At 37.3% G+C, this 13,930-nt stretch overlaps 1 protein-coding gene across 1 annotated transcript in view; it reads right to left on the reverse strand.

The window, feature by feature from the left end:
• The window catches only part of LOC145978998 (sodium-coupled monocarboxylate transporter 1-like), a 53,051-nt gene extending 46,590 nt beyond the window's left edge, over nucleotides 1-6,461 (reverse strand). Inside the window, exons 1-4 of the mRNA XM_083112058.1 lie at nucleotides 6,259-6,461; nucleotides 5,346-5,505; nucleotides 4,675-4,740; nucleotides 3,730-3,781 (exon numbers count right to left, since the gene is read on the reverse strand). Coding sequence (XP_082968184.1) covers nucleotides 3,730-3,781; nucleotides 4,675-4,740; nucleotides 5,346-5,505; nucleotides 6,259-6,461 — 481 coding nt within the window. The remainder of the gene's footprint in view (nucleotides 1-3,729; nucleotides 3,782-4,674; nucleotides 4,741-5,345; nucleotides 5,506-6,258) is intronic.
• Between the last annotated feature and the right edge of the window lie 7,469 nt (nucleotides 6,462-13,930).

Genomic DNA, 13,930 nt, shown 5'->3' on the forward strand with positions numbered 1-13,930 from the left:
ACTGCATAAGACAGGAAATGTGTTACACTGATGAGAAGAGAATTAAATTACACTTGCAGCAAATATTTATTTACCTTGATTGCTGTCTCTGCTGAAATAATCAGGGCTGCCTGCTGCGGGTTGATTCCCAACTGCCAGATTCCTGTGCCTGAAATCACACTGAGAGGCTGGACAAAACTCTCCCACAGTTGCATATGTCATGCAAATTATTCTGCCCCAGTGCCTCAACAATACAATCATAAGTGCAATCTCTAAATTTTTGCCTTATAAAATACATGACAAGCTCATTCAAATATATATAGTTGGAATATGATACAAACTCTGGATTGAAATCTTCACCACTGTACAAATTCCCATTATCAGTTGTAACAAATTCAATCTTCTTATCTTTAGATATCCTGTTAATAATTTTATTTGAATATTTATAATGTCTCCAATTTAAACTCTGAGATGCAATCATAGGCATCCTATACTCTAAACAATGCTCATAGCAATTGTTGAACCAATAATTGTCAAACAATTTCAACCTTAAATAATAATGGCACCTGTCTGTATAAAAATTAACAAACAATCCAACAATTCTCTTGTACTTGTTGTATACAAGCCTTTCAAATTTGCTGATAAAATTGAGAAATAGGCATTGGAATGGCCTGTCACTGGCAAGCACCCACTGCATTTCAGTTTCATTTTGCACTGTAAACAGGTCATACTCGGACAGGCCAAAGAATCTAAGCTTTAAATCATCAACAAGTGACTTAGATTTTATGTATTTTGAAATACATCTTCTCTCAAAAAATCCTGTGTCAAGATTATCCATGCAATTAGATAGGATACACACTGCCTTCTATAAGTTACTTGCTTGCTGCTGCTGCTGCCATGTATTCCTCAGAAACTGCTTATGTGCTCAGAACTTGTTGTACCTGTTAAACAAAAATAAATATTAGAATTTTGTTATGTTTATTATATAAAATTTCTTGGGGTTCAAATCAAAATTCTATGCTTAATAAAAAAATATCAGTTGGGTTCAGCAGTGTGTTTTGTATATTTAGTGTGTGTGTGTGCGTATGTGTGTTAATATTTTTTGGCTTTGGTATTTATATAAAATTTCTTGGGGTTCAAATCAAAACTCTATACTTAATAAATATATCAGTTGGGTTCAACAATATGCTTTGTGTGTGTGTGTGTGTGTGTGTGTGTAGGTGTGGGTGTGTGTGTGTATCTTGGCTTAGTTTTAAGTGTATCCAAAAAAAATATCAAGAGGGGCATATTTTTAACAAATTTATGGACAACAATCTCACAGAAGTGCCTTTTATAAGTGTAGGCAAATCAATCTGAGGGGTGTCATACTTTCACGGGAAATTCCCGAGGGCATTTTTACAAAAATCTTGGATTAGACAGGGTTCCACACTTGAGCAAAAAGCTGATATGGGCATGTTGAGCAAGTTTTAAGTGTAGGCAAATCTGCCTGAGGGGGGTTCATCATTTATCGCGCCAATAGTATATACTTTTATACTTCTACGTTTTATGTTTAAAACCATTATGGATCGCTAAATGTTCAAATCGATGTAATTACTTCTTTATTAAAATTACTAGAAAAAACATACTTCTAATTTTATTGGTTGTAGATAGTTCGCTATAAAGGTTTATTGATAATTTTTCACCTGGGAGGTTACTTACTGTATTTATGTTTGTAAGTGTAAATTTGGAGCCCACATGTTAGGTGCTACTTGTCAATGATAAGATAAGTTTGAAAGGTGAGGAACTCAGGACCCCTTGATTACAAGCCGACGATCTTACTACTACACCATCACGTGTAATTGCGTCGCAAAAACACTACACAGTGATTCTTTCTACGTAACTGACATTTTATGTAAGTTCATACGGTTCATACTCCATTAGTATTTATCTAATTTTAAATAATGCTTTAACGTAATTCTAAGTATTATTTTTAAGCATGTATTCTTTGACACTCGGTTCGTAGTTATATATTTCCAAACTGATATTTCTAAGATTCTTACATAATCTACATAACCTTGAAAAGACCAATAAGTACAACAATAACAACCTTCCAAATTGCACTCTGAGTAAAAATTAAAGATTTTTCTTCAATAACATTATATATAGCATGTAACATATATGAACTTCCACATTGTCGTTTCGCTAGCGTTCACCTCTCGCGCGCGCGATCCCGGATTCGATTCTCGAGCTTACTTCAGAATTTCGGCGCTGACCCAGCATCGCGATGACAAACTGCAGAGATATTTGAAAAACAAAATTAAGCGCACTCCTGTCTCCAAAACCGTAAAACATCGGCGATGGGACTCGATGCTCTGACCATTCTCTAGAGAAAATCCGCTTGGCAAGCCCTATACAGGGTGTCTCATAAGTAATAGCGCAAACTGACACAGGTGAAAGCACACGATAATAGAAGCAAAAAGTCTCAACAAACATGGGTCTGCAAACGATACGTTTTCGAGACAATCGCGAATGTGTGATAACAAGCCGCCATTGACTTCATTGTTTGTAAACGTCGTTCTAATTGGTAAAATGCTAATAATGTGTGCGAATGTGTGGTTAGAAACCGTCACTGATTGCATTTTGTAAACACCGATTACTTTACTCCTTGCGCGTTCCGAGGTTTGCTCTTTGTTAACAAAATAGAAGATTTCCGAGAGGTGGCGTTGTAATCATACAGGATGGATACAATCAGTACACAGTCTAGTCATACTGTGGGAGTCACGTCAGTTGTGCTTCACTGCGTAGTGAAAATGTAAACTTACAGCAACAAAGAGTATGCGGAAATGCATTCATATATGATTTTGCTAACCACAATGCACGGGAGTCTTCACGCTTGTACCAAGAAAAATACCCTGCTCGAAGGCACTCCGAGAGTCGCACATTTACAAGGGTACGGTACATCAGCGCCTCGAAGAACATTATTATCACTGTATTATTAGCATTTTACAAACTAGTACGACGTTTACAAACAATGAAGTCGGTGGCGGCTTGTAACCACACTTTCGCAGTTATCTCGAAAACGGCTCGTTTGCAGAACCATGTACCATGAGACTTCCTTGCTACTAGTATTGTGTACTTTCCACCTGTGTCAGTTTGAATTATTACTTTTGAGACACCCTAGATACTATAATTGTGTTTCACAGCAGACGCACAGCTATTAACGGAATCTTTAATTGAACAGAAAGAAACGTATCCCATAAACAATCAGTAATTTTGTGAGAAATAAGTTCTTCGGAATAGAGCTAATGCTGTTGCGTTTCAATCGAGGAGTGTCGGGTTCGATTCCTAATAGAGGCACATCATAATTTCGACTGTCATTCTAGTCTCGATCAGTATATCTGAGCATAAAGTGGACTTGTCCAATTTGACCTACAAATTTTGAGGCAGGAAGAACTCAACCCTTCAGATATACTGTTTGTTCTATCACCACAAAAGGATGCGATAAATGTTGTGTTTTTGTTATATAGAGTCGCTTTTCCTTGCCTAACAGAGACGTTGAGGATGAGTGACGATTACATTAATTGCTGAAGGGGCACTCACAAATAACACCCATTTCATGTCTAGGATTCGAACCCGGGGACTTCGTGGCGAGTCCGAAAATTGACCACTTAACACTAACACTTGGATGGCCATGGAGCCATCGGATTCGATAAAGATGGTTTATTTTCTGAAAGAATTTTAACTTAGAATTTAATAAAATTACTTTCTTACCCTGATTTAATGCCATACTTGCTGCGTATATAGATATAGCAGAAAACAAAGTCTGAAAATAAATATTAATTGTGATTTTAAATTTAGTATATAATAATCTCTCTGTCTCTCTTTTACGCACACACATATACTTTTGATAAGTAGAGAATGTGGTGTTTTATTCACTGGTGAAATTATTTGTAAATTTATCCAACACAAAACTGCTACGTTTTAATTTCAAAATACATTTTCTCCCTTATACGGGAAAACATCATCGCTAAATTCTGGCTACTATAGACTCTCAAAATATCAAAAAATGATAAAAATCTATTGAGGGTGTATTTGAATTCAACACATCGCACACTTGATCGAAAAGCTTTCCAAATACTAATTTTACGATGTAAAACGTAATATTGAATCATCATCCACAAATTTCTAGCAGCAGACCTCCGTGGCGAAGTGGTTATCACATCGCGCTACGACGTCAGGGGTCGCGGGTTCGAGTCCCGGCCTGGGCATGTATGTTTGTGAGTGTCGACTTATCAATTTCATTTCATTATGTCATCTTCGCAAAATAGCCAAAAATGGCAGAAAATGAGAAGTCAAATTAATTAATCAATCAACCAAATTTCTAGCTCTATTCATTTCGAGATATAAGTATTTGAATATACTAGGTTTCAAAAATAAGGGATTTATTAAAAAAAAACGTGACAAATGTAATTTTTATGCAAAGTCCCTGTAGTGAATTTCATAAAAGAGGATCCACACAAACTCATCAAAAAAGGTCAAATTCAAAGAGGTCAAGGGTAGACGTCTACCCGATGGAGGCACATAATGGTTCGGATCAAACTTTACTATAGGTCCAGTCCCGATTAGCCTTTCTGTCCATAAAGTAGACTTAAAACACAAACTCCACAACAACAAATATATGAGTTATTGGATGCAAAGGAAGTACCAGTAACTTACCCCAATTATGATAGATGATCCTGATGCAATGCAGCGCAGTAAGTTGTTGAACCTTATATTCAGATACTGAAATAAATGAACATACACATACATTACACATATGTATACAAACACACAGAAAAGTCCAAAGAAAGAGGCAGACAGATAGAAATTTCTTCTTCTCTCCCCCACCCCTTCTGCTCTTCCTTTGTCTCACTCTCTCATATCATGCTGCAAGTTAAGGGATACATTTAATTTTTAAAAAAGAATATCCTTCATTGTAAATTTATTTTCAAATATAAGAAACCCTAGTTAACACAGTAAGCTTGCTTCACACCTGAAACAACCTCTTCATGTAATGTAAACAAGCTTGTAGCAAGCATATAACGGCAAGCTGTAAGTTTGCAGCAGGTTTGAATCAAGCCAACTAGTTACCGCGTGTCAACATGACAGCAATCCTGCATCAATCTTGTCAAAGAAAACTGCATGCTTGATGCAAGCTTGTCAAAGCATACAGTCAGTTTGATTCATGCTTTTCACATCCAACTGGGTTTGACAAACTAGAATAACTGTATAGCTTAACACATTAATGTATGAAGGACACACAGCATTTTTATATAGTTAGAATCAGTAGAATGTAAAGTACTGGTAAAACGAAAGTTTGAAGAATATATTTTATAGCAGACATTTACCTCATATGAAGATGTCAACGATAATTTACGAAATACAGGCATATAGAAGCAGGCTACAATAAGCACGATGATGAATCCATTGAAGCAATGTACAATTATCTGTGTACCAAAGAGGTATATTTCAACGGGCAGTCCCAGTATCATAATTCCATTGGTTAAACTGGAAAGTAAATAAACAACTATGTCTCAATATTAAAAATTTCATACTTAGATCAGTGAAGCACAATGTAATTGATGTTTGCGACAGTTCAAATTAATATAAATGTTTCTGTTATCACTTACTTGCAACCTTAATGCTTATCACAAGCTATCTTTTAAACCTTAAATTTCTATAATGAGTTAATGGCCGATGCAAATGTACAGTAATGTTTTACTCTATAATAAGATGGATAATACTTGTTTATTTAGCAACACTGACATTGTTGTGATATAGACATAATTTACTGTCATGGCTAATAAATTGAATTTAAGAAGGTTTGGTTTGCTATATTTTCCTATCTATGTTATACATTCCAGATAATTTGATACTGTAGTTAATCCACAGAAATCCATACTCAGATTTGTGCGTTCGTAGAATATTTTGCCTGAAAAAAATATAATTGCGAACAGTGTTTATTAATGTGTGTTTTTTAGAAATACTAAAATGATTATATGTTGTACATTTCTTACATTTGAATTTCGGTGTTACTAATAAATAGTAACGTTATCTGAACATTTTTATTCGAATATTTCTCTCAAAATTTAGATATAATTTCCACCTCTCAAACTTCATATCATCAATAATATCATCAGTCTGAACGTTATATTCAGAAAAGTATTCGCATGTGATGACATGTATTTTCCCCTTTCAAGCAAACTGAAACTTCAGTCAGCGTCATAATATTAAAATGATCAATTAATACTATCTGCTTACGTTGCGTATATGGACATAGACGCTGGCAAATAACTCATTTTCCTGCCACCAAGAAAGAAGTCATTGGAGGTGTTTTTCTTCCTCCTAAAGAATCCGTAGAAAACTCCAACGGCAGATGACACCACCAGCATTACCCCGAATACAAGGTAATCAGCCCATCCTATCCCTGGTAGGGCGCCATTTTCAGTACAAGTGTCTTCCATGCTGCAAACCTATTTTAGAATGAAGAAAGTAATCTCTTGTAATTTAATACAAGTTTAAGTATAAATATGAAGAATGTTATCAACCAATGAAATTATTTATTTAATTACTGCCTTCAACAGAGATAAAAAACTACAATTACAGTGGAGTTAAAAATATATTATTTCCTGTTAATTCCAATGGATGACGTCTTCACGCAGTGTACTCAAGGAAAAATTCCCGGCAAACAGATTCGAGTCTGTTCAGAAAAGCGTATGAGAAGCCTTCTTACAGCAAGAAAATTTGCATTTCACCACCTTACACATCTTTCACGGTTTCTACGGGGCTTCGGAAATGGTAAAAGGCACACATTCCTCATGTGATAACGATCATTATATCTTGAATCACTTTTCAACGCGAATCCACACCGTCGTATGCGACACCAGCATTACTGCCGCCATATGCGACACTGTATGGAAAATATATTCCATGACAGTTGCGACACCGTCATCTGCGACACAAAGTCTGTGAAAGCGTCGGCCCCCTGTCCCTTGTTTTCATCCGGCCCTCTGGATTACTTCCTACTTTAATCCCTCAAATCTCTCCTTTCACCTCACCCTGAGTGCCAAGCGAGCAGATTATATTGCACCGGAATTACAAAAGGGGGGTTTCACATAACAATTTATATTTTTTAGTCCCTGGTTCGTTTACACATGTACAGCAAGTGAATATACAACTGGTTTATAATGGAGAGTACCTTATTTCTTGGAATCATAACATTTCTAGTAGGCTATATTGGTTTATTATACGTTGTTATATATATATACATATTACTTAACCCTACACCTTGTAACTAGCCAGCAATTAATTAATACAAAATACCAAAACCAGTAATGGTCAATCCGACCATTACAAGTGTAAATAGCTTCCCGTCACACTTTATCCAGGCTTAGGACTGGCAGCATCATGGAAGCTGGTGTGTTTTTTTAAAACCTTTATTAGTTTTCCTTCACACTGGCATCATGGAAGCTGGGTGTTTAAAAGCTGAAAGTATTTATCCTTTGTCAATGACGGATTTTTTAGATCCCTTGTCCGTATAGGAGCAGACTGCAATCCCTTGTCAATGTAGAAATGTAGAATGCGTCGTTTCTCTTGTAGTTGAACCAACGTCTTACTATTTTCATTCTAATTTCTGAACGTACGCCATTCTCCTCAAAAAGCGCTTAAGATCTCTATGCATTTCATAGTCGGCAAACGCTCTTTGTTGTCTCTCATCTAATGTAATATACTCCTGTCGTCTACTTTTCCCTTTAAGATCCAAGGCCCTCCTCTCACATAAGAAGTCGTTGTACACAGCTTCTAATCTTAAAGTATTCACTAATTGGTACACGTTAGGACTTGACTTTTCCGTCAATACATTAACTGTATGCTTCCACCCCTCGACTGCATTGTTAGTCCTGTGCCGCTGTTGGGAACAGTTCCACATGCAAATGTCGAAAACAGAGTTGTTCATTCACAGATCAACGAAATAATCCCAAAAAATTCTCAATATGTTGTGGTTTGGCGCATCTTCCATCACACACAGTTATCCATCATCGACGTCAGCCACAGGGAGGTAAGCCAGAGCTGAACACATTGTTATACACAGCCGCACGTTTGGATCTGTTTTGTAATAGTTTGTCAGTCCCAACTCCTGCACCTATCGCCACAAACATTGGTAAAAGTGATAATTACAACCACTGATCTGAGCCCTTGGAAGTACTTTCTTCAGAGACGCTATTGCTGCTTCACGTATGCAAATGTTGCTAATTCTGGTAAACAAATTAGAAATCGTACGGGAAAATCCAAGCAGTGTCGCTTATGACGGGAGAATATCAGTTTTTGCCTTAGTGTCGGAAATGTCGGAACTCCTTCAACGCAGGAACAGATCTGTTTGCCAGAAATATGCGAAATGATTTGTGGGGGAAGTTGTTTGCTGAATATCATCCACTGGGATCGAGTGCTGTAAGTCGACTATTTTTTATTTCTTTAGTTAGAATCGAGTACTGGCCCGGAAAACAGCATTACTAAGATAGTGTGTGATAAATGATGAAGGAATGCAACTGTATTAATATGAAATATTGTCGTACTAGTTAGTGGATTAAGTGTTAGGTAACATAATAGTACTAAGAAATAGACTAAAAAATGAAACAAGAGAAATAACATTAGAGATTATTATTCTTCAAAGTGTACTGAATTATCAGGAACAACAAAAACAGATTAGCTGCACAGTGAACATTAGCAGCTATTTTCCGCTTATTTATGTTTCTTGACCCAGTCAATGCAAGTTCTACGCAAGCTGTCAATTCCACTGACCTTGGCCTCTTTCGTACATTTCGGTACAAAATCTTTCCGATGGACGACACATGCATATCAGAAACCACTTGCCACAAGTGTTGGCTTGTTTTATCACATACTCATATCCTGCTTGTGTCTATCTCTCTCTTTTGACGTTTCCCAGCAAATTCCTTGTACTCAATGTTTTTCGACCTTAGAGTATGGAAGGGTATAGAGAGAAAGCATGTGTGACGTCAGCTGATGCCACAAACGCATGAAGCGGCAGCCATGATTGTTACTCGTAGTAGCACTCACCTGTTATGACCACCTGTTAAGTTTCACTAGAGGTAATTTAAATCATCAGAAACTTTAATCAAAAGTTCTTGAAAACTAATTTTGAGGAAAGAACAAACAAATCAAGACATTTTATATATTGTGGTGCGTTAATTTACCACATCTGCTGTATTATATTCGGGTAGTAAACAAGAAAATATTTCAATAATATAGTTAACAATAGAAAATCCAATAAAAAATATGAGTTACAGTATTACCAAGGATAATATACATGTAATCCTTGGTACTACTCTTACACTCCTAAATACAACACAAAACAGTCTTATCGGATTACCACATATTACGCCACAATAGTTGTCAAGCTCTTGATTAATATACTAGCATTCTCGAAACTAAATGTTCCCAGTTAGCTCTCAGTTTCCTTGCAAGTGTATCTTTATAAATTTTATCCAATCACAGTTCATCATCTTCACGATTATAAAAAACGTGATATACAAGCGAGGTAAAATAAGAAAATTGAAGTTCAACACATTTTAAACGGAATTTAAACGATTTTCTTGGATGGGTATAAATTATCAATTCTCTCGAGAGGTGACACTGTGTTAAAGTAAAATAATTTATTTTTATTTAAGATTTAAAGCAATGTTTCAAACAGTCGCAAATATTAGTTCTTGAATGAGCATTACATGGGAATAAATTTATAATTAAGAGGCTATTAGAGGTGGGAATAACATTTTGTATTGAACTTTAATGTCACACACATCTACCATTCAAACAGAAATTATTATTTGGAACCTTCAAAACAATTAACTTTAGAGAAGATTTACATAACTTTTAAACTTCTTTGGAAAATCGAAACTAAGAGTCTGCATGATGAAAACAATGATGATACAAAGAACACATCCATGCTTTTTGCTGGATTTGAACGCCGGACCACTACCATCGTAGTATGTTACACTAACCACTTAGCCACGAACTAAGATAGAGATTTGAAATCCTATCACATGGTTGGTTTATTGATTGATTTAGTTTATTTTACTTCGCGTTTTGTGCATCTTGGCTAACTTGCGAAGATGGAGATGAGTGATGAAATAATGACATTGATGAATGGACATTGACAAACAACCAAGCCCGAGCGGGATTCGAACCCGGGACCCTTGGCGTCGCAGCGCGATGTGCTAACCACTCGGCCACAGGGCACGGCTCCTATCACATGTTTTACTTACCTGTCTTTGGGTATTCTAAATCTTATCGTCAATTTGACTGTCAGTCAAAAATATGTGTGTCCTTGTTCCCAAGTCATTGTTGGTTTGAACATGAAACTATTATCCTAATAACGCAGAGTCGTAATCAAAGATAATACCAGGTAAATTTCAACCGAACACTTGCATTTTCACCACCTTCCTTCACGTCTCTGTCTTCTACCGTTTCCCAAAATTGAATTTCAAGTGACAGCATATTTTGCAAATTAGCAAAATGTAGGTCTAGAGACAAAATACAACGCAACAAATGTTATAATCTGTCCCAGGAATCTCTGAAGCGAGCGAATGAAAGCAAGTCTCTGCGAAGGTAGTGACTCGAGAGGGCTCAACCAATGAACAAGTAAGAGGGGAAGTGAGTGCACGGAAGGGAAACGCGGATGCAGATACCAGTCGTTTGCAGCAGCGACCACTGCTTCACTCCGCCCACTCGCTTTATCTCTTTCTATACCGTTATGCGCGAACTTGCTGCAAAGATTGCCGGTATAGAGTATAGGTGTGAAAGAAACAAGGTTAACCAAAGACACAAAAGCTTTTCGTCCCCGGAGCAATTGCCGGTTCTGCCTTTGAACGCGCTTGAGGGAAGGTTTCGTTTTGTTCCCCTCTCATCTCAGTTACGGCCACTTCCTTCAGGGGTCCCGGGCAGGGTTTCGGAGCGGAGCTGATCAAACATCCGGCTGCTGCACACGTTCCGGAGCAAGGAGCGAGATTCTAAGAAATGGTTCGCTCTGCTCGGGAGTCGCTATCAGAGCGCTCCGAGCTTGAATGATACGAGTGTATACAAAAAACTAACGATCAAAGGTTCCGAGTACATTTGTAATTATGTTTATGGAATTTGTACGGCACTTGAACATCGCCCGTTATTGTTGTTATAAAACTGATCATTACTAAAGCTAACGCCAAGAAAACAGTCCAGTGAAGATCACATCACCCACCTAAAGTGTTGCCAATAAGCAAGGAATAATCCATACACAATACACCAGACGAAATCAACCGCATACGTACAACGCGCAATGTGTCAACTGTGAAGCGTAGGAGTAGTGTGGCAAATCTTGAGGGACAGGGGTGTGGAGGAGGCAAGGGGAAGCTCTGACCTTGTCTGGAATGTTTTCGTGAAGATAGAGATAATACTATTCATATTATTACTATTTTTATTATCACTTTTACTACTCTGTTACTACTTCTGAGAACAATATATTTCAGTAGCAAGTGTGCCACCTGTGGTTTTATAAGTTGAGAGAATGCAAGCCACTCTCCCACTTCCTGTCACCAGGGACAGGGGTGTCCATCCCCCCATGGTCAATTCCGCATTCCCCCCAAAAGCCAATGACGCATCTCCCCAAAAGCCAATGAAGCACTCCCCTCCAAGTTCATATAATCCCTATAAAGTATTTAATTAGGACTATTTTTAGTTTTAATGAACACTTCTCTTGATATTGCACGTCCTGAGTTATTCCTTTCTTCACCTAACATGCCACTATTACATGAAATACTGTGTAGTGCAAAGTGGAGACTCGATGATCTGTTTTCTTTCTAGTATGAGCAAGATTTACCATTAATCAGGACATAAGAGATGAATTGCCACATCAAACTACATCTATGCATACATATATATATATATAACTCTTAACATATTTAACGTCATATAATGCATTATTATTTTTAAACTGCTTAAATTTATATGAAATAACGATATACGAGTTCTGTTAAGAGAAAATATGCTGCATATTTGGAAATACAATAGGTAATAATAATTATATGAATTTTAGTAAAGATATGCATTGACTTTTTACTATTAATTTCTTGTGCTTATTCATTAGAAGATGTAGATGAACAAAATGTAGAATTGCTTTCCTAGTAAGAACAAAAAACATGATGTGTTTGTCCTGTCTTGTAAATAAACACTAATTTGAAAACAGCACAAATGTTCTACTTCTGACATTATTTTTCACTGAGTAATAAAAAACCAAAGCAAAAAGAGTAATATGGCTTACCATTCATGTGATGGTGTTTTTGTCTTGTGTAGTAGTTCCTCCATTCATATTGGGGGTTAGGCGTAGAGCTGACAACTCTGCACTGTAAAAACACATGTCAAGAAACAACAATATAAGGCCATGGATGTTCCCAAGGTAAAATATTCCGGAGGTAAAATAGTCCCCCGTTCGGATCTCCGGGTGGGGACTACTTTGGGAGGTCTCTGGATTCTTGTTGGGAAACCTGATGGTAAGAGACCTGTAGGAAGGCCAAGACGAAGATGGAGGGACAACGTTGAGATGGACCTAAGGGAAATCGGTAGGGATGGAATAGAGTATATACATCTTGCTCAAGATAGGGAAATATGGAAGGCCTGTGTTGCTGCAGCCATGAACCTTCGGGTTTAAGAAGGCTAGAGAGTTAGTTAGTTAGTTATTCATGTGATAATCTGAGAACTTAAGATTTCTTATTTCTTATATGTTTGTAAGCAGTAACCTGGAAATCGGCATGGTTGTTGAGAAAATTGGAAAATTTTGGAAAAACGACGAATGTAAGGTTACTATATTTAACTTTCGGAGTCTACAAAGCCAGAAAACATATACCTATGAAATAAATGTGCCTTTTTATTGGGTACGTTGTACACAGCAAACTGAAAGCAAGTTTTCAGTAATGAACAATGTTTAGTCAGCAGATAAGTCGAAACAAGATGTAGCCTATGAACCTTAATAACTGTGATAAACACAAAATGTAATATTACCTACTTGCATATAGGCATGTCCTGAATTTTATGGTTTCATTTTGAAAAACAGAGCTGCGAGCAATACGTGCCTCACTGTTGGCATTTGATTTGATTCTTGTTACATAGCGTTGCATTTTGGCCACTTTTGGCTAATCGCGACGATTATAATGAGTTTCACCCTCCTCCCCTCTTGAAACGGTCACAAGACCAATGCGCTAGCCGATTCCACTGACGTCAGTCACCTGCAAGGAACACGGAGACGGAATAAGGCACAAAACGAAGCTGTTGTATGGGGGAGGTGGGTCGGACAACTCAGCAAAGCAGAAAAACTGATTGCTTGAAATGATTTGTATCCCATTCAACACATAACATTCAAACTCTTATATCTAAGAGTCACAATACAAAATAGTACATCTCAATACAGAAATACTATTTACGTAATTCATATTTCAACTGATATCAAATGAAGGATTTACGTACTATAGCTCTCTCTCTATTGAGCCAAAACAGCATTCTTGTATTGTTTTACCAATGTTTAATGTGTATGATTGACTGATTGATTTGGTTCATTTTACTTCTCTTCATTGTACCTTTTGGCTAATCGCGAAGATGGGGATGAGCGATGTTATGAATAAATTGATGAAGGGACACACTCAAAGATTGTACAAGCCCGTGCCGAGATAAGAACCACCCCACGATTGTAGGGCGTTGTGCTGTAAGGCGAGCACAAACAAAAGAGCTTCGGCCAAAAGTTCCCAAGCACCTCCCCTTCAACCGTTCCACTCGGGCCATAAGGAAGCATGCTCCACTCTGTCCCTCCCCTCCAAGCGGGGACGATCATGCAGACAAACCACTAGAGTACGATGCACAGGAGAGCAGGCTCTTTTGTATGTGGTTCCACTATAACCAC

The sequence above is a fragment of the Lepisma saccharinum genome, chromosome 25, assembly GCF_977018435.1.
Source record: "Lepisma saccharinum chromosome 25, izLepSacc3.1, whole genome shotgun sequence".
Taxonomy (NCBI): domain Eukaryota; kingdom Metazoa; phylum Arthropoda; class Insecta; order Zygentoma; family Lepismatidae; genus Lepisma; species Lepisma saccharinum.